General features: G+C 49.0%; 1 protein-coding gene across 1 annotated transcript; it reads left to right on the top strand.

Moving 5' to 3' along the window:
• The first annotated feature begins 3089 nt into the window (after positions 1-3089).
• Positions 3090-25686, top strand: si:ch211-137a8.4 (uncharacterized). Its single transcript, XM_062386051.1, has 4 exons — positions 3090-3518; positions 20649-22226; positions 23187-23687; positions 25400-25686. Exons 2-4 carry the CDS (start codon positions 20855-20857, stop codon positions 25420-25422), a joined length of 1896 nt encoding a protein of 631 aa, XP_062242035.1. The 5' UTR covers positions 3090-3518; positions 20649-20854; the 3' UTR covers positions 25423-25686.

Here is a 25686-nt window from a genome sequence, read left to right as displayed (position 1 = left end):
CTCACGTCAGGGGTCACATCCTCAGGAGGCCTCTGTCTGCGGAGGACAAGACAAAATGAGACATCAGGTCGATGGAGGATTTACCATATGTGCCACAAGCTTCTCCTTCCTTACCTTACTCTACGGTTAGCAGCTCAGCTGCCGTTAGCCCGGTAGCTTTGTCACCAGAGCACAATGAATCCTGGGATATGTGTCGGCCCCGGAGTGGAACACACAACAGAACACGTGTCGAACATGCATGATCCAAAATGAGCTGCTTCGCTATTCAAGAAACAGGTCGTTGGTGAAAATCAAAGAGTGTGTTCATCTCGAAGGAGACGGGACGAGTTCACAAGTCGTGAGGAGTTTTGAATGATGACAGGACAGTGTGTGTGTGTGTGTGTGTGTGTGTAGGTATGCATATCCATGTCCTCCATTATCCCTCTCTCTCTCTCTCTCTCATTCTGTCTGTCTGTCTGACTGACATCCCAATGACTGTTATTTAGTACCCATCAGCCCCTGCTTTAGCCAGGCACGCCAAGGCTGGTCGCCCTGTCCTCAGGCAAACTCTCTCTCTCTCTCTCTCGCTCTCTCTCTCTCTCTCTCTCTTTTTATGCCACTGTCTGGCTCGTCCTCCGTCTCATTTCCTCCTCTGTCGAACCATCTGTCTGTTGTTTTTTCCCTGTCGCTCTCCATCAGTTGTTTGTTTGTTCCTCTGTCCGTGTTGAACACACAAACACACACTCACAAACACACACACACAGACACACACACACACACACACACACTGCTGTCACCAGAGGCAGAGGAGTCTCCCTCTAGACACCTCTCTGTCTGGTGACATCCAGACGACATTGGGCTGTGTGTGTATGCATGTATCTGCATATGTATGTGTGTGCATGTGCGTGTGTGTGTGTGTGTATATGTGTGCGTATACATGAAATGCACGAGAGGAGGCGTCAGTAAAGTGAGAGATGGAGGGAGAGCAGTGAGACAAGACAAGATGATGGAGGGAGTAAATGAGGAGGTGTGTGTGTGTGTGTGTGTGTGAAGTTGAGGTGGAGTTGGAGGCTCCAGTTCCAGTCAAGACCAGAGTGGGAATATTCTCAAGACCTTGTTCAAACCAGTTTTCACGTCCGTCCTGAATCGTCCGATCACCAGAGTCAACACACACCAGCAGTGAGACCCGTCCACACACGAGCAGGACGCCACAGACACACAACTCAGAGACTGTGGACGGAGCCATAACACGTGTGTGGACGGACATCGTGGAGATAGAGACATGTAGTAGTGTGGGCGGAGTTTCCCCAGCTCACCGCTGCTGATTCAGCTTTTCTTCAGTCCCTCGGGAATCTTAGGAAGGGATCAGTGAGGAGAAAGTGAATGGAGATCAAACTGAAGTATAGTGTGTGTGTGTGTGTGTGTGTGTGTGTGCGTCTCAGAGCCTCATTAGGGCAGCATATGCACTGATCTGCAGACGGCCCAGCGGTGATGTGGAGCAGAACGGGTCCGACTCAGCAGAACTGAGGCTGAATTACAGCTGCAGGTTTTTCTCTTTCTGGACTTTTTGATGCGTTGGAGCAGAACTCAGTGAAACTGGCCCAACGGCTCAGAGCAGAGGTTTGATGTTGACTCACCTCCCTGCAGACAGACAGGAAGTGACCTCAATGGCTTCCTGGTCATGTGTGTTGCTCATAGGCCTCTTGTCGAGCAGGTGCAGAGGTTCAGAGGGTTTCAAACCATCAGTCGCCAACCATGACCATGCAGACGGAATGATATCATAATAGATCAAAGATCCAAAATGACATCTGACCTTTTTATTGGTGATGAAAAATAACTTTTATTGGACATGATGCAGTTGCCCCATCAGATCACTTTGAGGCAGAGATGGACCCATTCCAAAAGTTTCTATAAGCGCCATTCCCCATTCCTTGTTTCCTTTCCTTCTCCACGAGACAGAGGAGAGGGAACACGAGGATGAGGAGGAGGAGGAGAGGAGGCTGCCGGCCTGTGGATTCAACGCTGAGTGACACATCTCGCACCTCCTGCTGTCTCGCTCCGTGCTCCTCTCCTCGTCTCACTCTTCATTCAGATTCCAGCTCGGAGCTCGACTTCCTGCCCTGCACCTCCCCAGATGTGTCGAGGCATCGCAGACCTCAAGAGCTGTGATTGGTCACGTTTCCCTCCGAATCACCACCATTTTAAAATTGTGTTGAAGGAACATGGAGGACGTGGTTGCAGCTCTTTGAGAGAAACTGCTCCTCGTCACCTCTCAGCTCCAACAGGATCCGCTGAGGAACACGCTCCATGTTGTTAACACACCACACAGACTTTGTTCACAAGTCGACCAGAAACCACAAGACACTCAACACCAGCATAGAGGCTCTACCGCCACTAGTGTTACGGAGGTGTAATTACAGTACGACTCACACACATCTCTGCACGGCCATGAAAGCTCGGCCCTGTGTGTAACTACAGCTTCACTACAGCTTCACTACAGCTTCACTGAGGAGCATGAATCTGAAGTAACACACTCAGAGGGTTGAGGTGTGAAACATCTGAGCTGCAGCCGAGCTTCAGGAGACAACGGCCGATCTTCTGTTTCCGTCTTCACTCTTAATAGATGATATAAGAAAGAGGGAGGGGGGGGGGGTCCTCACCCCCAACCCCCTTTACTCCCCCTTCCATTCACCCCTCTTGCTTTGCCCCCATTGTTCTCTCTCACACACACACACACAAACACAGACACACACACACACACACACACACACACACACACACAACAACAATGGCTGAAACGTGAATGGAGCAGCCACCACAGGGAGAGTTGTAGAAGCTGTTGGCGCCAGACTATAGAGCTGATTCTCTCTCTCTCTCTCGCTCTCTCTCTCTCTCTCTCTCTCTTTATAAACGCATAAGAAAAGCTCGCGCGCATCATCAGTCCGAGCAAATTAAGCACCGTGATCATTTCTCTGTAAACTGTGTGGGGGGGGGGGGGGGGGGTTTGGGGGGTGGGGGGGGGTGGGGGGGGTTGGTGGTGGTCTTCGCGGTTGCTAGGGGCAACCACGGGGGAGCGAGCTGGAGGGCGTGCATGTGAGTTTCTGCGTGTGTGTTTGAATGTTTGTTTGCTGCGCGTGCGCGTGGAACCTGCCAACGTCCCGCTGCGCGACCCCTCGCGCCAATTCCATCTCACACAATTGGCTGAGAGAGAGAGAGAGAGAGACACACACACACACAGGGAGAGAGAGAGAGAGAGAGAGAGAGAGAGAGAGAGAGAGAGAGACACAAACACACACACAGGGAGAGAGAGAGAGAGACACACACACACACAGGGAGGGAGAGAGAGAGAGAGACACACACAGGGAGAGAGAGAGAGAGAGAGACACACACACAGGGAGAGAGAGAGAGAGACACACACAGGGAGAGAGAGAGGGAGGTAGAGAGAGGATGTCTCTGTAGCAGCGTCTTTTCACGTCCAACACAACGAGGTTATTACCTTTCTCTCCACGCGCCTGGAAACGGATTTACGCGCACGAAAGGTTTGTTCTTCTCCTTTATTTTGTTCCTTTCCTCTGCTCCCTCCATCTCTGCTGTGTGTTTACGTGCGTGTATTCTCTCTATCCTCACCCGGTGCATCCACCGTGCGCTCCGCCTCAGCGTGTTGCAGCTGCAGGCTACAGGTTTAATGGCGATTAGCTGCAGGTAATTACCCGCTAACGTTCATTAACGTGGTGGTTAGTACTGGTTAGTGCTGGTTAGTGCTGGTTAGGCCTGGTTAGGGCTGGTTAGGGGAGGCTCCGGACGAGCGGGGTCCTCTGGTGCTCGTGCGGCTCTCGGGGACAATGGACGCGGCTGTTGTTTGGCTGAAGCCGCGCGCGGGGATGGAAGCGAGGGATGAGACAGAGAAGAAGAAGAAGAAGAGGAAGAAGAAGAAGGAACAGAGAGAAGCATCAGTCTCTGTGATTGGAGCCGCTCGGGTTGGTCCCGGTCCAGGCTCAGACCGGCTCGCTCCCGCGCGCCGGCTCGGGTCCGGGTGTCTGCTCGGTGGTGTGTGTGTGCGTGTGCACGCGCGTCATTTCTTCACGTGCAGGATGGATGATACAAATGTTACACGTTCTTTTGGTCCCGTCGTCTCCCAGCGTTCATTATTGTCTCGTGTTTGACATTTACGGTCAAATGTTCAATCTGACATCTGTGTGTCATCTTCTGTGTGTGTGTGTGTGTGTGTGTGTGTGTGTGTGTGTGTGAAGGCGCGCGTGTGTGTGTGTGTGTGTGTGTGTTGGTCTGGAGGATAAAACTCAAATCCTGAGGCGCGTGAAGTTGTTAATGCGCCTCGACAACAACAACAACCACCACATGAAAATGAAGGAGAATATTACAGACGACAAAGCGCGCACAGGAAGAGAGAGAGAGAGAGAGAGAGAGAGAGAGAGAGAGAGAGAGGGTCTCTGCCGTTCTCGATGAAGCGCGTGTGTCATGTGAGAACGCACACACATGGCCACGCGTCCATGTGTGAGATGTGTCCTGATAATTAACCTCATCTTCATTAACGATAATAATAATAATTATCTATAAATGATCCCCTGAGAGGAAGTAACAGGTTTGGGGGGGGGGGTCAGACTCCCCCTCCTCCAACAGTGGGGAGAAGGGGGTGGGGGGGATTTGGCGCTTCACTTGTTTTTGCTCAGATTTGATGATGATGATGATGAAGATGCTCCTCTATCACTTCTTGATTATCGGTCGATTGAACGAATTATCGATCAGTTATCGGTCGTCGGCTCCAAGTGCAGCGTCTATTGTTCCACGAGCACGTGACCATGAAAAACACGTTTAAATCTTTCAATGACACAAATTAGTGATTTCAACCTGCTGTGTGTGTGTCTGTGAGTGTGTGAGAGTGTGTGTGTGTTAGTGTGTGTTTGTGTGTGGCTGTGAGTGTGTCTGTGAGTGTGTGTGTGTTTGTGTGTGCGTGTGTTAGTGTGTGTGTGTGTGTGTTTGTGTATGGTGACCTTCTTCATGTCTCTGTAATATTTGAATGAGAACTTTTTATTTCATCGCCTATTAATTTGTACAGCTGTCGTTTGTTATTATTTATATTTATTTATATAATTATGTAAGAACAAATAAAAACACGTCTCCATATTAAGAGCTTTTTTGTTGTTGCCCCAAATGGAGGGGGCGGAGTCTCAGCAGCTCATTAGCAATGCAAATTAGTTATTTCTTCTAACGGGGCTCGGGCACCTGCTGTCGCGCGTGCACGGCTCGATGGCTGACTGGCTTCCTCCTCCTCCTTCAGCCTCGTGAGCGCGCCTCCCTCCTCCTCCTCATTAGAATGTTCTATTTCTACAGCGCGTGCACGCGATTGAGGTTTGACGAGTGAAGAAGAAAATATACGGGCGAATTATCTAAATATAATATGTATATATATATATAATATATTATTTATTATATTTATATATAATATTTAGAAGAAGAAGAAGCTCAAGCTCTTCTTCTTCTCATTCAAAACCGTCCGTGTTTTAACACAGGGGGGAGGGGGGAGGAAAAAAAGGAGAGGAGGAAGATGGAGGGATGTGAGACAGGAGGAGAGAGGAGACAAGAATGGAGGGAGTTGGAAGAGAGACGTGAGACAGGAGGAGAGAAGAGTGAGAGATAATGATGGAGGGAGGAGGAAGATGGGGAGATGTGAGACAGGAGGAGATACAAGAATTGAGGGAGGACGAAGATGGGGAGATATGAGAAAGAAGGAGAGACAAGGCTTGAGGGAGGAGTAAGATGGGGAGATATGAGATAGGAGGAGAGAAGGATGGATAGATGGAGGAGAAAGTGAAGAGTAAGAGACAGGAAGAGAGAGGAGAGAAGGATGGAGGGAGGAGGAGGTGAAGAGTAAGAGACAGAAGGAGGGAAGGATGGAGGGAAGAGGTAGGAAGAGGCAAAGAGGCAGGAGGATGAGGGAGGAGGACGTGAAGAGCAAGAAGCAGGAGGAGGGAAGGATGGAGGGAGGAGGAAGTGAAGAGTAATTGGCAGGAGGAGAGAGGAGAGAAGGATAGAGGGAGGAAGAGGTGAAGAGTAAGAGACAGGAGGAGAGAAGGATGGAGGGAGGAGGAGGTGAAGAGTAAGAGACAGGACGAGAGAGGAGAGAAGGATGGAGGGAGGAGGATGTGAAAAGTAAGAGACAGTAGGAGAGAGGAGAGGAGTATTGAGGGAGGATGAGGTGAAAAGTAAGAGACAGGAGGAGAGATGAGAGAAGGATGGAGGGGAGGAGAGAAGGATGGAGGGAGGAGGAGGTAAAGAGTAAGAGACAGAAGGAGAGAGGAGAGAAGGATGGAGGGAGGAGGAGGTGAAGAGTAAGAGACAGGAGGAGAGAGGAGAGAAGGATAGAGGGAGGAGGTGGTGAAGAGTAAGAGACAGGAGGAGAGAGGAGAGGAGGATTGATGGAGGAGGAGGTGAAGAGTAAGAGAGAGGAGAGAAGGATGGAGGGAGGAGGAGCTGAAGAGAAGGAGACAGGAGGAGAGAGGAGAGAAGGATGGAGGGAGGAGGAGGAGGTGAAGAGTAAGAGACAGGAGGAGAGAAGGATGGAGAGAGGAGGAGGCGAAGAGTAAGAGACAGGAGGAGAGAGGAGAGAAGGATGGAGGGAGGAGGAGGAGGTGAAGAGTAAGAGATAGGAGGAGAGAGGAGAGAAGGATGGAGGGAAGAGGAGGAGGTGAAGAGTAGGAGACAGGAGGAGAGAGGAGAGAAGGATGGAGGGAGGAGGAGGTAAATAGTAAGAGACAGGAGAAGAGAAGGATGGAGGGAGGAGGAGGTGAAGAGTAAGAGACAGGGGGAGAGAGGAGAGAAGGATAGAGGGAGGAGGTGGTGAAGAGTAAGAGACAGGAGGAGAGAGGAGAGAAGGATTGAGGGAGGAGGAGGTGAAGAGTAAGAGAGAGGAGAGAAGGATGGAGGGAGGAGGAGGAGGTGAAGAGTAAGAGACAGGAGGAGAGAAGGATGGAGGGAGGAGGAGGCAAAGAGTAAGAGACAGGAGGAGAGAGGAGAGAAGGATGGAGGGAGGAGGCGAAGAGTAAGAGATAGGAGGAGAGAGGAGAGAAGGATGGAGGGAGGAGGCGAAGAGTAAGAGATAGGAGGAGAGAGGAGAGAAGGATGGAGGGAAGAGGATGAGGTGAAGAGTAGGAGACAGGAGGAGAGAGGAGAGAAGGATGGAGGGAGGAGGAGGTAAATAGTAAGAGACAGGAGAAGAGAAGGATGGAGGGAGGAGGAGGTGAAGAGTAAGAGACAGGAGAAGAGAAGGATGGAGGAAGGAGGAGGCGAAGAGTAAGAGACAGGAGGAGAGAGGAGAGAAGGATGGAGGGAGGAGGAGGAGGTGAAGAGTAAGAGACAGGAGGAGAGAAGGATGGAGGGAGGAGGAGGTGAAGAGTAAGAGACAGGAGAAGAGAAGGATGGAGGGAGGAGGAGGTGAAGAGTAAGAGACAGGAGAAGAGAAGGATGGAGGGAGGAGGAGGTGAAGAGTAAGAGACAGGAGGAGAGAAGGATGGAGGGAGGAGGAGGAGGTGAAGAGTAAGAGACAGGAGGAGAGAGGAGAGAAGGATGGAGGGAGGAGGAGGAGGTGAAGCGTAAGAGACAGGAGACACAGTCTTTTGTTTCCACGAGTGTTATAAACCTGTTATTACACGTTAGTAGCTGCTGTGTATTAGAGTTCACAACGAGGTTAAAGTCCAGATTCAAAGGTTCAAAGTGAATTAGTGATAGTGGCACATTCATTCATTCATCAGTCAAACTGTATTTTAGTGTGAGTTCATGAAGGTGGAGCCAGTTTTAACTAAGTCACTTGGAAAGTAAATGTTTTATTTGCATCAAACTGAACACCAACACTTCTGATCCATAAACTGTGAGAAATGAAGAGAATCTCTCAAAGGACGAGAAGTGAAAGTGAAGTCCTGGTTCTTCTTCAGCTCTTCTCCTCCACTAACAACTCAGTTGTTTGTGAGTAAACAAACAAATAAACAAACACTGACCTCTCCGGAGGTAAGTTACTTCACTGAGGTAAAGTACCCCAGTAATTACACTTAGTTACATTCCTCCACTGGTACCTGCCAGCTTTACATGCTAAGAGAATAAACCTGATTGTGATTCAGACGTCGGCTGCAGAAGATACGACTTCTCTTGAATCTTGAATCTTGAATCTTCTCAGCTCCGACGTGGAAGTGAGGAGCGATTTGAATTCCAGCTGCTGCGTCAGATGTTCTTTGTTCAGCAGGTAGAGCAGCGTCTGTGGTTGTGAGACAGGAACCTCTACGTCTGTGAGCAAACACACAAAAGAGCAAATGAAAGAAGAGGAGATGAGAGGATAACACAAGAACGACAAAGATGGATGAAGAGGAGCGAGGGATGGTTGATGGATAGAGAGGAAAGAGGAAAATGTGAAAAGGACAAAGAGGGAGGAAGAGACATGAAGAGAAAGAAAAGTAAAAGGAGGAGTAGAGAGGAGGAGGAGGAGGGAAGTTGAAGAGAGGAAGGGGGCGAGTGAGACGAGGATGCAGGTGAATAGGGAAACTAAAGGAGAAGAGAGAGGAGGAGGAGGGAAGATGAAGAGAGGAAGGGGGGACGAGTGAGAGGAGGAGTAAATAAGAATTTGATCTGAACGAGAGAAACGAAAGGAAAGAGTATGTGAAGGAAGAGACAAAAGGAAACGAAGGTGATGTGTGTGAAACAAGGGAAAGAGAAGGGAGGTCATCAAAGGAAGAATGAAATGAGACAAAGATGGAGGAGAGGAGGAGGAGAAGGTGAGACAGCTGTCAGTCAGACCAGAGGTGATGGGGGAGGGAGGAGGAGGAGGAGGAGGAGGAGGAGGAGTGTCGGCCACGTGCTCGCCAGATAAACCGCGAAAAATCTCAGGAGCAGACGGCAGCAAACATGGCGTCTGTCAGAGGAGGAAGAGGAAACACAAGAACCCCCCCCCCCCCCCGGCAACATCCAATAACACCATCTCCACTGGTGCTGGTGGATGATGTCATCTACAGGCGACAGTACTTATCTTTTAAAAAAACGACAATTATTTAAATCTACTAACTGTTTGTGGAGAAGTCGCCTCCAGTTAAAATATAAATCTGAATACATATTATATATTGTATTGTATATACATATATACAAGCCTTTGCTGATTGGTGATGACGTCATCAGCTGATGGAATTTTGTGTCTCTGGTTTCAGACTTTGTGATTTTAAGTTGAGTTTCAGTGAATCTGTAAAATATCAAACCTCAGTTTCATTTATTTTCCATAAGAGTTTGACATCTTACGAATTAATCACATTGTTTAAATGTATTTATCAGAAAACTGAATTTTAGTAATAATAGTATATAGTATTGATATTGCACAGTTCACACGTGCACAGTTCAGACGTGCACAGCAGATTATTTGACCGGAAAACCAAATATGAAAAAAGAGTAAAAACCTCTGCTGGAAAGACTTAGAAGAAGATAACATCAAATCTGTATTAAGCTACACAGACAGATAACGTGGCCATGGATAACATATTTAGCTGGCTTTCCAAATCAGCCTTTTCCTCATCGCTCTGTGTGTGTGTGTTTGTGTGTGTGTGTGTGTTTGCGCCCCCCCCCCCCCCCCCCCCCCCAAATCCTAACTGGCATGCCTGTTCGCTGTGGAAAACAGGGTCAGGCTGCAGAAAAAAAGAGAAAGGGTGAGCGAGCACATGATGGGCAGATAAAGGCTCGTCTGTGTCTGAGGGAGAAGAGAGCGAGGAGGATGAGAGGAGGAGGAGGAGGAGGAGGGCAGCGCGATGAAGGGGCCTCTCTGTTGAAGGAGGGAGCTGCGGCTCTATAGAAAACTCCCATGGCCGACAGAAACAAGGCATTTAGTCTGTGAGTCGGCCTCTGTCACACCATAATAGGCTCTCATAATGATGCCACTATGGACAGAGAGGACAGACAGAATGTCCCTTTAAACCGGGGGCGGCTTGTGAGCTGCTGGTCCAGTTCCTCCACTGAAGACATCACTCAGCTCATACCTCCACCATCAGTCCCTTCAATTCAACCCTCACACTCTGCCTGATCTATGTCTCCAAGATCTATGAATTATTCTCAGAGAGATCCAGTAATATGTTGAAAAACGTCCTTATGTTAAAGAATGTGATAAACCGGTCTCTGGATCCGGACCAGTCCTTCAGTCCGGTCCGTCCTCCAGACGTTGTGGAGATGCTTCCTGGAGTTGTCGTGTAATCTGGCTCACAAACAAACTTCAGCTTCATTCTGTGGAGTTCAGAAAAACAAGACAGGAACCTGACAGGAACTGTTGTAGTTTGGATGACGGGTTCAGATCCCATGGTCCCACCAGGTGTGAACGTGATCATGTGCTGAGAGTCCCTGAGATCTGTCAGGTGGCTCAGGTGTGAACCCTGAAGCTGCTGGAAGGTCAGGTGTGAACTGTTCAGGGATCAGCTGGATTCTCAGAGACAGGAAACAGGGATTTGGTTCATGATGCATTTCACCTCCACGTGTTTATACTCAGATCTGAAGATTTGACCGAAGAATTAAGGAACGTGAACAGTTTGGATGTTTGAAAGATGAGTCGTCAAAATTAATATAATTATTATTAAAAGGGAAGAACTGCTGCTGTTTGTTATTTATTCAGAAATGTCTCTCATCACGTTTGACTTTTAATGATCAACATATTTCAGAGTTAAACATTGATGATGAAAATCAATGATTTAATCAAACTTCACGAGCTGCTGTCGCTCTGCAGGTCCGAGGGGAAGCAGTCTGGACATGGGGGGGGGGGGGGGGGACGACAGACAAAACTCAGTTGGAGACAAACGGTGGACGTTTCTGTGACTGTGACGTCCTCCAGCTCTCAGAGAGCAGGACAGAAACTCTGTCAGGCTGTCGGAGAAAAACTCTTTTTACTTTCACACTTTGTTTCTTCAGCATCTCGGTGAAACACTTTGAGCACTCAAGAAGATCTCAAGGATCTGATTCCATCCGGAGGAGACCAGCTTCTCAAACTGGAAAAACTAACAATCAACCTTAATGCATCATTCTGGAGTTCATTGTCAATGGTCCACAGAAGAGAGGAGGAACATCTTACACCATCAAACCCAAGACTTGTCCATCTAAACTTCCCTGACGTCTCATTGAAGAGCAGAACCTCGGCCGCTCAGGTTCTGCTGGAGGTTCAGGACACGTTCAGTCCAACAGCTCCTCTCTCGTTTCTCTGGAAGCAAAGCACATGACAGTTTGTTGTAGTTTGATCAAATGGATCTTTCCAGTCGTTGGCTCTTGATCTGTTTCAGTAGATAACAGCTGAAGGTCACTTTCACAGTTTCTCAAAGATCAACGCTCACCAGCATCTGCTTCACTTCCTCCTCTGGGCGTCACCTTCACTTCACCTGTGACTGAATCTAGAGGAAAACGTGGATTCATGTGCTGTTGTGATGTGAATGGTTGTGTGTTCTCAGGTGTGTTAGTGTGGACGGTGGACCTGTAGGTTGTGTAATGCCTCTGCTGCGTGAAGGTTCATTAGAAACAGATGAAAACAATTCACTTGTTACTTCAGTGGTGGTGTCGGAGCTTCAGGTGTTTGTTAGTGGAGATCAATGTCGACTCAGACACATCAGCAGGGATGGAGCTGATGAGTTCACAGTCAGTCTGATGAGTTCCTCCAGCTCTGAAGATGTGTGTGTGTGTGTGTGTGTGTGTGTGTGAGTCCTTCCTTCACATGTCGACCTGTGGGGGAGCTTTGCGTGCAGCCTCTCCTCATCCCTCTGATGGATTTAACAGGCTTAAATCAAGTGTCATGTAATTTGAAACGTTATTGCTCCCTGCAGGGAAATCCTCTTTCCACTTGAACCCCTCACTCCCAGAGGTCAAAGGTCACAGGTGGAGGTCTGCAGGTTGGCTGCCGAGCAGCACTCCAAGCTGCAGCTTGAGGGTTTGGCTCGAGGGCACGTCAGCAGGGAGGGTTTCTGTCCCGTTACATAATCCTGCAGCTCTGCCGGTGCGTTAAAGACGATCTGTGGTTTGAATGAAACAAAGGAGCCGCTGCTCCCTGGAGACACTTCAGGGAAGAGATCTGGGATTTCAATGTCTACTGATGATCTTTAATATAAGAGAGCTTCAGGTCAAGTTCATGACTTATCCATTTGTTCTTGTTGATGTTCATATAGTTGTGTAAACTTAATATCTGGGACGATCTGGATTTGATTCTCCGACGTGGTGGTCTCGTGTTGTTACACAGGAATTCTTCCAGCTTCCTCTTTTGTCCTGAACCTTCAGGAACCTCCCCCTGCGCTGACCCTCTCACACCTCACTCACCATTTGTCTGATTGTTGAAGGAACTGATTGAACGGATCCTAACAGCGACGCACACGAAGGCCTTCAGGAGCCGAGGCTGCTCCCCCACCAGCTGCTGGTGCAAAACCACCACAGCTCAGATCACTAAGGAATCGTATTTAGAAAATGTGAGTGTGTGTTGTAATGAGGGCACAACACACAATTCAAAACACAAAGCATGAAGTGCTGCAAAGACGACAAACAGGACAATTCAACACAACTTATAACTGAAGATTCTGATTCACTGGGTTTTAAGGTTTTTCTGCTGAACATGGTTCAGGTCAAATCCCTGATGAGTAATGAATCATTAAGTTTAAGAAATGTTCATTTAAATCTCCACAACTCAAAGTTATTAACTTTGCTGTCGTGGACACAGACTGTAAATAAAGATGGAGGACATGCCGGCTCCTGGTGACCTTCTGGGTCAGTGGACGACCTCCTGAGCCACTAGGAGAATCTGGGTGTGTGTTATACATCAAGTGGTTATAACAGAGACAGAGGGAAGATCTCAGATAGCAACAGAGACAGAGCGTCGGCCCTCGGGCTGAATCCAGTTTAAATTGGCTGCTCTCCGAGCTCTGGATTAGACCTGGGTTTAATACCTCACACTAAAAGGCCTGTCCGTTCCCTCCGAGGGCAATCTGCTGCAGGAACACACCCGCCTCTAATCCACAGCAACAACAACAACAACAACAGTTCATCTGGCTGAGGCTCAGCCAGGCAGATCACACCGCGGCTCATCCTCATCAAGGCAGCGTTTACACGTTCTGAAATGGGCCCTGAAAAGAAGTGGTTCAGTCCCAGCTGTTCTGTTGAGGCAGCCATCTTTGTTCAGGACAAAGACGAAGCAGCTCGTGAATGAAGTTCTGTCGTATGTTTTTCACCGTCTCATTATTAAAGGAAGAGGTTGGTGTCAAGAAGAGATGGATCCAAAACCTTTCTGGCTTCTAGACAAATATGAAAATGAAAATCTGTAACTGAACCTTTATTTGTCCCACAAAAGAAGACGAGTAAAGTCTGGGCGATGGTAACAAGTATTTTTTTCAGATTTTCTTATTGATTTGTGTGCCAACTATGATTAGTTTTACAAACCCTCAGTTATGTATTTTTCAAAATGTCTCAGCACAGAGAAAAAAACTCACAATTCCACGATCATTCACATTTTCAGTGAAACAAACTCAGACTCACCTCTAACTGAGATTTGAAACTAAGGATCCGATAAAACGATAAAAAGTCATAATCGAATTAGAATAAAGTCATTCTTTAAAATCTGAATCTAACCAATCAGGTCCGATCGGACTTGTTCTGTTGGAGAAAGTCTGTTTCCCTCCGGATGATAAAATCAGCTCCAGCATCACGAGAGTCTGTGAACTCACAAACCCTCGATGATCGGTTCTGAAGAATCTGAACGTCCCAGATTCAACACGAGCTCCAGTTTGAGCTGTTTGTGTTAGAGAGTGTTAGAGAGCAGCTGCAGAGGAGGTGGAGCGTGGAGACGGAGGATGCTCGTGCAGAACACGTTGGGAGAGATTTCATGACACAAGCAGCTGCTGAGTGTGAGCTTCAACTCTCCGTGAAACTGCTGCAGGTGGAGAATCTCCACCGAGGAGATCTGCTTCCTGTGGAGGATCAGCCTCCAAACCCTCTCAGGGATCTTCTGCTCGGCCTCGAGCTGACCAACTATTGATTCCATCTTTATCACAATCTTTGTTTTGCGGCTGTAAAAGAAAAGGAGAGTTTCCTGATCAATAAACTCAGTTTGTCCCGAACAGAGAGAATCAGTGATTCTGATTCAGCAGCAGCAGCGTCTCCGTTTCGCTCCTCGTTGATAGATGTGATATCTTCTGCTGCTCTGAGGTCAGATCTCTGTCTTCAGCCGCCGTCGTCAAATTGAAACGACCCAATGGGAGTTGACCTCGGAGGCAGAGTCAGGAGCTCGTTCTCATTTTACTCCAGAAAGACGGAGGAGGATTAAACCAAAGACAAATCGGATGAGATGAAAGAAATCTGTGACGCCGTTAAGTATCATCAAACATCAAAGCACGTTGGTGTTTAAACAAATATTCACGTGGAGATGAAACTGAGGTACTTTCTGTTTTGTGAACTTTGTGGATCAGGTGCAAACGTAACAAACAGGTTTTCTCTGTGAGAGTCGGAAGCTTCCAACCAGCGACTGATCCCAGAACAGTTCCCCACACTTCATTAATCCAGATCTGCATCCAGTTCAGACTCACTGAGTGTTTGGGCTCACATCAGTTTTCGGTCCAGCAGCAGAACAGAGTCTCTCAGTGAGTGATTCAGTGATTTAGTCTCGTTGAGTGAATCCTGCTGATCCCAGAGCTGCAGGTTCAGTTCTTCATTTCTCTCCTCAGTTGGTGTCTGTGGTGAAACCTTCTGGTCACAGGATCGCAGATTAATGGCCGACCCACTCTGAGACCATGCAAATGAATGAGACTCACTCTCGTCTCGGATCGGACACGGTTTCCACTCCGATTACCCACTGTGCCTGAGGTCACAGGTTCAATTCCCACAGCTTCGCAAGTGAAAAGTGTGAGCGTAGGTTTCTGCAGGCCTGATTCCACTGAACACGGTTGATGTTTTTTATTACAAAATACTGCAGGTGCTCTGTGTTCACGGCTCAATATTTCAAAAGGTGTAAGTCCATATTTCACCTGAATGTCACCTGCAGTGGTGTTTCCACTCGTCTGAACCTTTCTGGGTCATTTCCACTGGTGCATGTAAAGTTTAATCACAGGCTCCAGGAGAATCAAATCAACCAGTGCCCTTTAAATATAGATTTTAACGATTTGTTTAAACTGTATGTCAAATAGTTCTGATAAGAGTGAATTGAATCAAAGCAACATGAAGCAGGAAGCTCTCATAGAGACGTGTGGGACAGCAGGAAGTCATCACAGCAGCTTTATCTATTTCAAACCCTCTGGAGACACATTCAGGTGGAACCCTCGTTTCAAATGGTGCTGAGAATAAAACAAGTTAAACTTCAAATAGAAATAAAATAATACAAGTTAAACAATTTGATAATTAATGAATACGACTGCAGAACCCTGACAGCAGTTTGAAAGTCATGTTGTCTGCAGCAGCATGGACCCAGTGCAGGTGTGAGTCTGTCTGCAGCTCGAGGTGTGAAGAGGACGCCGATTATCCCAGTGCGGAGTGGGAACCAGTGATTGGACACTTTGCCCCCCCCCCCACACACACATTGACCGGCACATTAGAACTCCATTAGCAGGCTTCCTGTGGGACTGGTTTGTCATCACTCAGAAAACCAGTGCAGCTGGAGAGAAGGACTGGTACCTGATGAGCTCTGAGGTGATGGAGTCTTTAACTGCATGTTGTCATGAACATCTTGTTAACTTGGTTTCTACTGAGTTGTGGAAGGAACTAAAGACAGTTCTTTATTCTCAAGGAAGGTTGGTGGACTCACAAAGACATTTTCATTGCGTGTCCCTCGTGACGTCTTCTCTTTACAGACGCACTAATACGTTGTCACTTTTAAACCAAGAACATTATCCAAGCATCCGAGTGGTGTTGTAAAGTAACTGCTGCTAGATGAGGCTGATCTGAGGCCTGTGATAAGCCTGAGAGCAAACAGGCGTCTGCCTCATCGCCTCCATTTCTCTACATCAGATTCTCTATTAACCCCGAAGGCCACATCCATGCCACAAAGTTCATTCTGTGAAATCCGTGTTTCCTGGTTGTTAGTTGCAGCTGTTAGCAAAGACAACCGGGTCAGTGACATGTAACTGATTCTCCATGTTGTGTTCTACACGGAAAGAGGTCATGTGACAGGTGACGAATCAGAGAAGGCTACGGCGTGGACGCGAGTCAGAACGAAGTTGAGAGTCAACGTCATCGATTTGAAACATCTCGGTTTGTGAAGAGACTAAAACGCAGTCGGGAGTTTTAAACCACAACACGAATCACGGTGTTGTTTCATTAACTGATTCAAAGCTCAGTTTTGTTGTTGTTTATTAGCTGATAATTATAATTTGTTGGAGACAGAGTTGAATCTTCCAGCTGGCGGTTGTGATCGAGTCACATGACGAGGCGCTCGTCTCTCACTGGATCCCGGTGTCACGTGAGCATGTGATTGGTTCATTATCCGCCGTCGACAAAATAGACAATTGTTCCTCAGTCTGTTCGAATGAGGAAGAATTTCTCTTCTGCTGCACGGGGGGGGGGGGGGGTCAACTGCCACATTCAAACATTCTGCATTTGTCGCTTTGAACAGCACAGAAAGCAGCAGCTGTTCAAACAGGCACCAGGAGAGGACTGGTCAGCAGGTTGAGTGGAGACTGGTTGAATCCTGAAGCTCAGTGTCTGTGAAGCTTCTTCAACTTCAGCTTCTCACAGACAGGAACGGACCATCTCTCCACATTCCTCTCAGAGACGTGTGGACTCCGGTCAGCTGAGAAGGTTCACCAGGTTCAAGTCCAGAATTCCTTCAGTTTCCTCAACCTTCACACAAAAGATCCTCAACAGTTTCCATCTGAGCTGCGACAGAACCTCATGAGGACTAAGAAGAGGCGTCCACACTTCCATCTTTTAGTTTTAAAGATCCAGTGTTTAGGATTTAGGTGAAAAGATGTTTTCACTAATTTATCTAAATTGTACAAATTGTTGTTGTCTTTACTCTAGAATGGGCCTTTTATATTTTATTACTTTATATTTAAATACTTTATATTTAAATTGTCCATTGTTTTATTTTCCACGTTCTTTATAAAACATCTTCAAGTGAAGAGGACGAATTTCAAATAAAAGGTCACGACCCTATCCGTTATCAGGGTTAATTGTTGCTGCTGCAATGCATTGTGGGACAGAACTACCGGGTGTCCTTTAGCAGAGGACAGTCCAGTGCTTGGCTCATTTAGAGAACTGGACCAACCTCTGTGGTGGATTCACACCAGCACGACCAGTGAGCCCATTGGACACGTCCCGGGTGTTTAACCTCATCATCACGTCCAAACTGTTGTTCAGTGTTTGCTCTTTGTTTAAAGAGACAGAAAGACAGGATGAGAGAGAAAGACAAGAGACCGGAGACACAGCTGGAGGGACACACATGGAGGGATAGACAGATGAAAAAATGCAAAAGGGAAGACGACACGAAAGAAAAGGAGGACAAGGGACAAAGAGAGACGGAGGAGATGATCAACAGAACGAAGGGGACAGAGACAGAAGGAAAGAAAGAGAGAGAGAGAGAGAGAGAGAGAGAACTAACAACTTAATGAAAGATAATGAGGAAGGGAAAGAAAAGAAAGAATGAGGCGAGGAGACAGGCGGTCGCAGAGTGAACGAGGCGGAGAAAGACACCGAGAAGACAGACGAGAGGAAAAGAGAGGACGACAAAGACGAGGAAGAGAACGAAAGAGAAAGAGACGAGACAGACGAGAGGCAAAGCCAGACAGTGACACAGACAGACAGAGGGACAGACAGACAGAGGGACAGACAGACAGAGGGACAGACAGACAGAGGGACAAACGAGAGGCAAAGCCAGACAGTGACACAGACAGACAGAGGGACAGAGGGACAGAGGGACAGAGGGACAGACGAGAGGCAAAGCCAGACAGTGACACAGACAGAGGGACAGACAGACAGACAGACAGAGGGACAGACAGACAGAGGGACAGACAGAGGGACAGACGAGAGGCAAAGCCAGACAGTGACACAGACAGACAGACAGAGGGACAGACAGACAGAGGGACAGACAGAGAGAGGGACAGACAGACAGAGGGACAGACGAGAGGCAAAGCCAGACAGTGACACAGACAGACAGAGGGACAGACGATTCGCAACCAGCTCATGTCTGCACCACTCCTCCTCCTCTTCCTCCTCTTCCTCCTCCTCCTCCTCCTTTTCCTCCCGTCCTGCACCCCCCGCTCTCCCCTCTTCTTCTTCCTCCCACCCCTCCCACCATTTTGTCGTCCTCCTCTGTCTGATGCTGTTCCCACACCTCGGGGCTTCAGCCTCTCATCCGACGCTCTGCAGCTCCGCCGCCAGAAAACAGAAAAGCTTCAGAATCAAGAGAAAGTGAAACAAAGACACCTGGTGATCTGATCTGGGTACAGCTGTTTCATTCCTCAGTGATTCATGAATCCTGGTTTGATGAGAGTGAAACCACTGGATGGTACGATACTGTAAACCCCCCCCCCCCCCCCCCAGCTCTGGCAGATCACTGCTTGACGCCACACGTGGACATGTGACATCACATCTCAGACTCTGGTACAGAGAGAGCTTCGGCCTCAGGCAGCACTGTATGGAGTTGATTGGACGAAGTCTGTCCTGCTTCAGACTACATTACCCAGCAGCCCCAGTGCTTATTGTGTACAACTGTAGGCTCATGAATTTAAAGTCGGAACAGATCATGTTTGCGACGCGTCTTATCGAGTTCGACCGAGTTTACAGAAGTGACAAGTTAAAATCATCTGTTGGTGATGTCATGGAGAAGAAGCACATAACAGTATTAATATGAACCAGATCACAGAGGAGAAATGATTTCACTGAATTATTGATGAACAGAATATTGGAACCAGAGATCTGTAATCTCTGGTTCAAATCCCGCCGCTAATGCGACTTTGAGCAAACGTGTCGCTGGACGAACGAAAGCTCTGGAAGATAAATGAATCAATTACTGCAGAACAACAACACACGTGCACAGTCTCACAAAGGTTGTGTTTCCTGCTGATCAACACTTTGTCTGTGTGAGGCTGAACGTCTGGTGTTACGTGGAGTTTTCTGTCTTCAGGCCACGAGACGAAGAGAGAAGCTCCGAGCTGTGTGCGTCAGAGCTAACAGGCCACCAGCGGCTTGGTGGTGGGGGGGGGGGGGGCATGCAGCAGCAGCACATAGTTAACCTGTCGGGTGATGGTGCATTTTAACTGGCTGAAGTCAACCAGTTCAGTCGTGGAATCAACATACTGGAGTGAGATCATGTGCATCATGTGATGTTATGTGCTCCTCTCCCTCTCTCTCTCTCTCTCTGTCTGACTGCGACTCCCTCGCTCGCCCTCCCATCCCCACCCCAACGTCTGGACGCTGTGTGTGTGTAGTGTGTGTGTGTGTGTGTGTGTGTGTGTGAGAGAGAGTGTGTGTGTGTGTGTGTGTGTGAGAGAGAGTGTGTGTGTGTGTGTGTTTGTGTGTGTGACTCACAGATTCATTGATCTGCTGATTCATTCAGTGAAATCTCCAGAGGTGCCACATCCGCAGCAGTGTGTGTGTGTGTGTGTGTGTGTGTGTGTGTGTGTGTGTGTGTGTGTGTGTGTGTGTGTGCACGAGGACAGAGTGCACGTGCAGACTCACAACCTGAGACCTCGGCCAACACCCCCGTCTGTTCAGAGCAGATAGGAGCAGCGGTCATATCAGCGTGAATATGATTTTTCACATGGAGAACAGCATCTGACAATATCCAGGAAAACGCTCCTGGAGGAAAATGTGATGATGTTCGATTCCCGGTGGACGTGGAGTCCGTCCATGTCGGGGCAAATCGGTTCAGGACAAACAAACAGACAAACAAACAAACAAACAAACAAACAAACATCAGCCGCCAGTGAAAACATAAAAAACTGTTTAGTAGATCTGATTCCACTGAGCTCACACACACACACACACACACACACACACACACACACACACACACACACACACACACACACACACACACACACACACACAGTCCTGCTGTCACAAGTACCAAATGGTCCACAACAATATCTTTACCTGAAGTGACTGACCACATAGAACTGAATAATAGAAGCTGTATCCGTTTCTCATTGAAGAGAAACTTTGAGACAAATCTTTGTACGTGATGAAATGATGAGCAGCAGTGTGAACGTGTTGGACTGATGAGTCTAAGTCATATATTCATTATTATATAAATATTTCAGTTTTATATTGAGTGAAGCATTATTCAGTTTCACGTCCTCTCTGAGTCCAGAGGATCTTTCCTGAGAGGAAGCTGCTCAACACTTTTGGCAGATTTTTACAGTTGTTGTGTTGATGGTGTTGCTTCAGTCTACTAACCATCTGCTCCTCTTCCTCTCTCTTCCTCTCTCCTCCTCTCTCCTGTGACCTCTTCCTCTCTCCTCCTCTCTCCTGTGACCTCTTCCTCTCTCTTCCTCTCTCCTGTGACCTCTTCCTCTCTCCTCCTCTCTCCTGTGACCTCTTCCTCTCTCCTCCTCTCTCCTGTGACCTCTTCCTCTCTCTTCCTCTCTCCTGTGACCTCTTCCTCTCTCCTCCTCTCTCCTGTGACCTCTTCCTCTCTCTTCCTCTCTCCTGTGACCTCTTCCTCTCTCTTCCTCTCTCCGTCTCTGCAGGAGTTTGGAGGACTAGTAGGATGCTGAGTATCTTTCCTCCTCACCACTGCTCTCCACCCAGCTCTCCATGACCTGAGAGCGCCACCACAGCGGGAGGAACAACACACCAGAAAGAGAGAGAGAGAGAAAGAGGAAGAGGAGGGTAGCAGGTCAAGGAAGGAAGGAAGACCTTTTTGTTGTTGTTATTGTTTGTTTTCTCTTCTGAAATGGCGGCGACGGAGGCCAGCGCTGCACCAGTCGTCCAGGAGGACGGGAAAACCCCCGAGAGCAAACCAGCAGAGGAGCCACCAGTAACCAACGCCAACTCAGAGACTGTCACCAGTGAAGTCGTTGATAAAGATGGCGCAGCCGTCAACAGCGAGGTGGCCGATAACAAAGAGACTGTGAATAACGACACAGCGGCGGCTGCAGGAGCCGAGGAGGGAGGAGCAGCCGCGGAGGAGGAGGAGGCGGCACCTCCTCAGAGCTCGGATAACGCCTCGGCTGCCGAGCCCAAGACCTCGTTCCTCGACTCGTTCCTCAACAAGAGCGGCCTGGGGAAGGTGATGGCAGGGAGGAAGAAGAAGGAGCCGAGCCCAGCTGCCGGAGGAGGAGAGGAGAACGCAACCGACGGAGGCGAGAAGGAGGGAGAGAAAGGAGAGGAGGAGGCAGCGGCTGAGGGAGGAGCAGAGGGGGGTGCAGAAGGAGAGGCTGCGATAGAGAAAGCTCCAGAAAATGGAGAGAAGGAGGAGGAGAAGAAAACAGAGAAGGCCAAACCAGCAGAGGCTAAATCCACAGTTCGAGATCTGATCAGGAAACCAGTGGCGAGGATCTTCTCCCATCGCAGCACCGAGAAGAAGGACGGTGCAGAGAAACCAGTCAAGGTCCGGTCCAAGTCCCTGGACCGGCTGGAAGATCCTGAAGCACTTAACGCCACGGCAGACTCCACCGTAGAGGAGGGAGGAGCAACAGGAGGAGCAGAGGCAGGAGCAGAGGGAGGTGCGGAGGGAGGCGCAGAGGAAGAGCAAAAGGCCTCGTCTGCCTCGGCTGCCACCAAGCACATGAAGCGCTGGCACTCCTTCAAGAAGCTCATGGCTCAGAAGACACACAAAAAGAGCAGTGGAGGAGAGGAGGGTAAGGAGGAAGGAGCAGAGGGAGGAGAAGGAGGCGGCGGAGACTCCTCCACACTGGACTCCAAAGAGTCGGGGCAGAAGAGGTGGAAGCTGAAACGCTCCTGGACCTTCCAGGGCCTGAAGAGGGACACGTCCATGGTCGGCATCAGCGGCAAGACCAAGAGCTCCGACAAAGACTCAGCCGACAACTTGAAGCCGGAGGAGGCGGAGGAGGCAGGAGAGGAGGGAGGAGAAGAGGCGAAGGCGGAGGAGGGAGCAGAGGAGGCCAAGATGGAGGAGGGCGAGGAGAAGACGGAGGGAGGCGAGGAGGAGAAGGCAGCAGCAGCAGCCGGAGGTGGAACTGTGACGCAACACGCCAATGAGATCTGGACCTCCTTCAAGAAGCGCGTCATCCCCAAGTCCAAACGAGCCAACACAGAGTGCGCCCCCAGTGGGGAGGAGGACGCCACTGCAGCTGCCCCCTCTGGTGAGAACACACAAACACACACGACAAACCACTGACCCACAAATCTGAACATTCAGCAGGTTCTCAAACCTTTGACTCTCCTGAGGTGAACCCGTTTGACTTCTCAGCTCAGTCAAAGGTTTTGTTTTGCTTGAGTCTTTGTGTGTTTCTCAGATGTTTCATTTGAATAACGGTTTGAGGCCGAGAGAGATCAGAGAGACTCAGTGTCTCAAAGAGAGAAGAACACAATAAACGTTTCTTTCCTTCCACATTAATCATCTGAGATACGCTGACTTATCTTTTCACCTTTAGAAGACACCCGACCCAGAGGGGGGGGGGGGGGGGGGGGGTCTGCTGTCACTTTGTTATCCATCAATTCCCTGAGTTCAGACACTTTGAATCTCCTGCTGAAGAGGCAGTTTTGAATCTAGCGACATCCACACGTGCAGCATCTGAATCATAGTTCATCGTGTCGGACAGCCATTTAAAATCCAGACAGTTTGTCCCCCCCCCGTCCTGATGTCTCTGGAGGAGCTGATGTAATCCAACATCGTCCCCAATAAAATATTCAACGTCTGAAGGGAAGTTGAAATCACAGGGTAGCTCCAGTGGACAGCAGAGATCGACTCCCTGCTCCTGGCTGCAGGGACAGAACACAGAGTTCGATGGTGACTGGTGTTATTTAATATTTAACCTGATGTCACAGTGTATTGATGAGGAACGTCTCTCACCTCATGAGGCCGATCCTTCACACCACATCTAGAGCGAGAGCATCTGACTCAACATCCACCGGGAGGTTTCCTCTCAGCTTGTGGCCAAACATTGATCAAAGCAGCTTTAAGTACAGCTCCCTTAATTACTCTGCTTGTGAAAATCGTTAATGGATGAATTTATTTCAAATCAACCGTTCAGCAGGGGGAAGAGCAGCTTCCCCCCCGAGGCAGTGACCATGACACTAACTGAACCCTCTCCTCCTTCCAGGTGAGGAAGCAGCAGCCGAAGACGGCAAAGACGGGAAATCAGCCAAGGTCAAGCGCACACACTTCGGCCGCGCCGTCTCCCTGAAGAACTTCATCCTGCGAAAGGGAAAGTCCACCAGCGTGGACCTGGGCGAGGGCGCCAAGGAGGAGGAGGAGGAGGAGGAGGCGGCTGCAGAGGAAGGAGAAGCAGCGGAGGAAGGAGGCGCCAACGATGAAGCCGCCCCAGCTGCCGAGGAGACCAACGACAAAGAGGCAGCGGCGCCGGAGGAGACGCCGGCGGAGGAAAGTGCAGGTGAAGCGGAGAAGACGCCGGCTGAGGCCCCGGTGACAAACGGAGAGAACGGCTGTTCCAACGGCACGGGGGAGGAGAACGCCACACACAATCACCAGGAGGAGGAGAAGACGACGGTCAGCAGCCCTGTGAAGAAGAGCAAGGAGGCCGGGGGGGTAAAAGAGGAGGCCAACGCCAAGATCATCAACGCCACGGCGGCTGTGAACAGCGGTGAGTTAGAGCACGGCGAGCGAGACTCTGAGGAGCCAATGAGCAGCAGCGGCAGCAGAGAAGGAGAAAACAACAACAGACAACAACCAGCACTGACAAACCATAGCAGTAAACAACCGGAGCTAGCATTAGCATGTAGCGGGGAGGAGGAGGGGGGCGGGGCAGGGACGCCACAAAACGGAGGGTGTCATGATGATGCAGAGTCATGTGAGCTGGGAGAGGGGGAGGAGGAGGAGGAGGGGGAGGAGGAGGAGGAGGAGGAGGAGATGAGGAAGAGGGATCTGCGAGATGCGGCGGTGGCCATCGTACAGGACGTGATGTCAGCGGCAACTGACCAATTAGAGCGGGAGCTGTGTGTGAACGGTTTGAACGGGTGTGACGATGGAGACGTTAGGGACTGAGAGCACACACACACACACACACACACACAAACACACACACACGCACACACAAACAGAAAAACGAGGCTGTTATTTCTACAACACTGTAAATACGATTAATAAGTGTTAGTTCAGGTGCCAGCTCAGATTCTCAGGGCAGCTACAGGTAGAACTGTTCATGAACTCCAACGTTCAGACTGGTTAGGGTTAGGGTGATTTAACGGAAACACAAAGTGTGTGAGACAGAGGCTGAAAAGAGGAGCTGCAGCTTTAGAGCCTGAAAACCTTCTACAGCCGAGAATTAAAAGATTCACCAGTTCTCCCACTGGTTGTGGAGATGGTTCCACTCAGTGTGAACTCTCCCAGTTACCGGTTTAGCCTTCACCATTGAGGGAAGAAGACTACAACTCCCATGATCCCTCACTGCTGCACCACAACAACTCTATTTAGTTATAGTTCGACTGAAACGCCCCCTAGAGGCAGAAGTACGTACTGTGTCCTTCACTCATGGCTACATCAGAGTTTGTGATTAGGTTTTAACGAGAAGTTTAAACGTGTCGGACTTTAACCAAAGAGCTCGACAGGTCATGTGGTCACGGACGCACCAGCCAATCAAACACTCGCGTTCAGGCGCTCGTCAATCAAATGGCGTTAATGTGAGAGAAGGCGGAGTCAGCCGGTGTGATGCTCTTCTCTTTTGTGTTGTGTTGACAGTTAGCACCGCACGTCAGCTTGTCTTGTGTTCCGTTGTGTGATTGTGCGACATTTTAAGAAATCTTTACTGGTTTACTCATAGTTTGAAGAGTGAGAGCAGTGGGACTGAAGGTTCCTCACCCGCTGGTTCTGTCCTGGGTCGATAGAGTTCTGTTCGCTGTGGAGGAGAAGATCTGGTTCAACAGACGTCAACAGAGTCGAGTCCATCAACAGATTAGTGGGCGAAATAAAAACCAGTGAGGACGGATCCCCCCCGACAAACCAGATTAACAGCTCCTCTCTCTCTGGATCCGTGTCTCCGGGCGAACGATAAACAAAGACGAGCAGCCAAACATTTATTTATTATAAAATCTCCTCTGAGCAGAAACACTGAGTCGGATCGAGAGGGGAACCGGTGACAGACAGTTTCCTGTTGGTCACGTGACCGAGCTCCTCCTCCATGTGACCACACTGTTCTCACCCAGCTGGTGTTGTGTTGTTGTTGTTGTTGTGGTTTTCATTGTGTAGTCTTGTTAAATCTGTATTAAACTACCAAACACACAGTGTATGATTGTTTTATTATTATTATTATTATCATTATTTTAATCCTTTTTTCAATCTCTTGTTATCATTTACCAGACAAAAAGGCGGGAAACGTGTGAGGCCACACAAAGAGGATTAAAACGGCCCAGGATTCGCTGAGCAAGGAGCTCTGAGCCCCGCCCCCTCCCACCCTCACAGACACCCCCCCCTCCCCCACCACCCCTCCTCCCCCCTCCTCCTGAGTAACGGAGTGATCCTGTGTTACCATGGTGAGCGAGAGAGAGACTGAGACGCGATTCACGTAGACGAGAAGTGAGAAATAAAGAATTACTCAGAAAGCAATAATTCACCCCCCCCACCCCCCACCCCTTCGTCCACACATT

This window comes from Platichthys flesus, chromosome 4 (genome assembly GCF_949316205.1).
Source record: "Platichthys flesus chromosome 4, fPlaFle2.1, whole genome shotgun sequence".
In the NCBI taxonomy this organism is placed as follows: Eukaryota; Metazoa; Chordata; class Actinopteri; order Pleuronectiformes; family Pleuronectidae; genus Platichthys; species Platichthys flesus.
The sequence above is the reverse complement of the archived record's forward strand: the minus strand, read 5'-3'. Positions and strand labels throughout refer to the sequence as shown.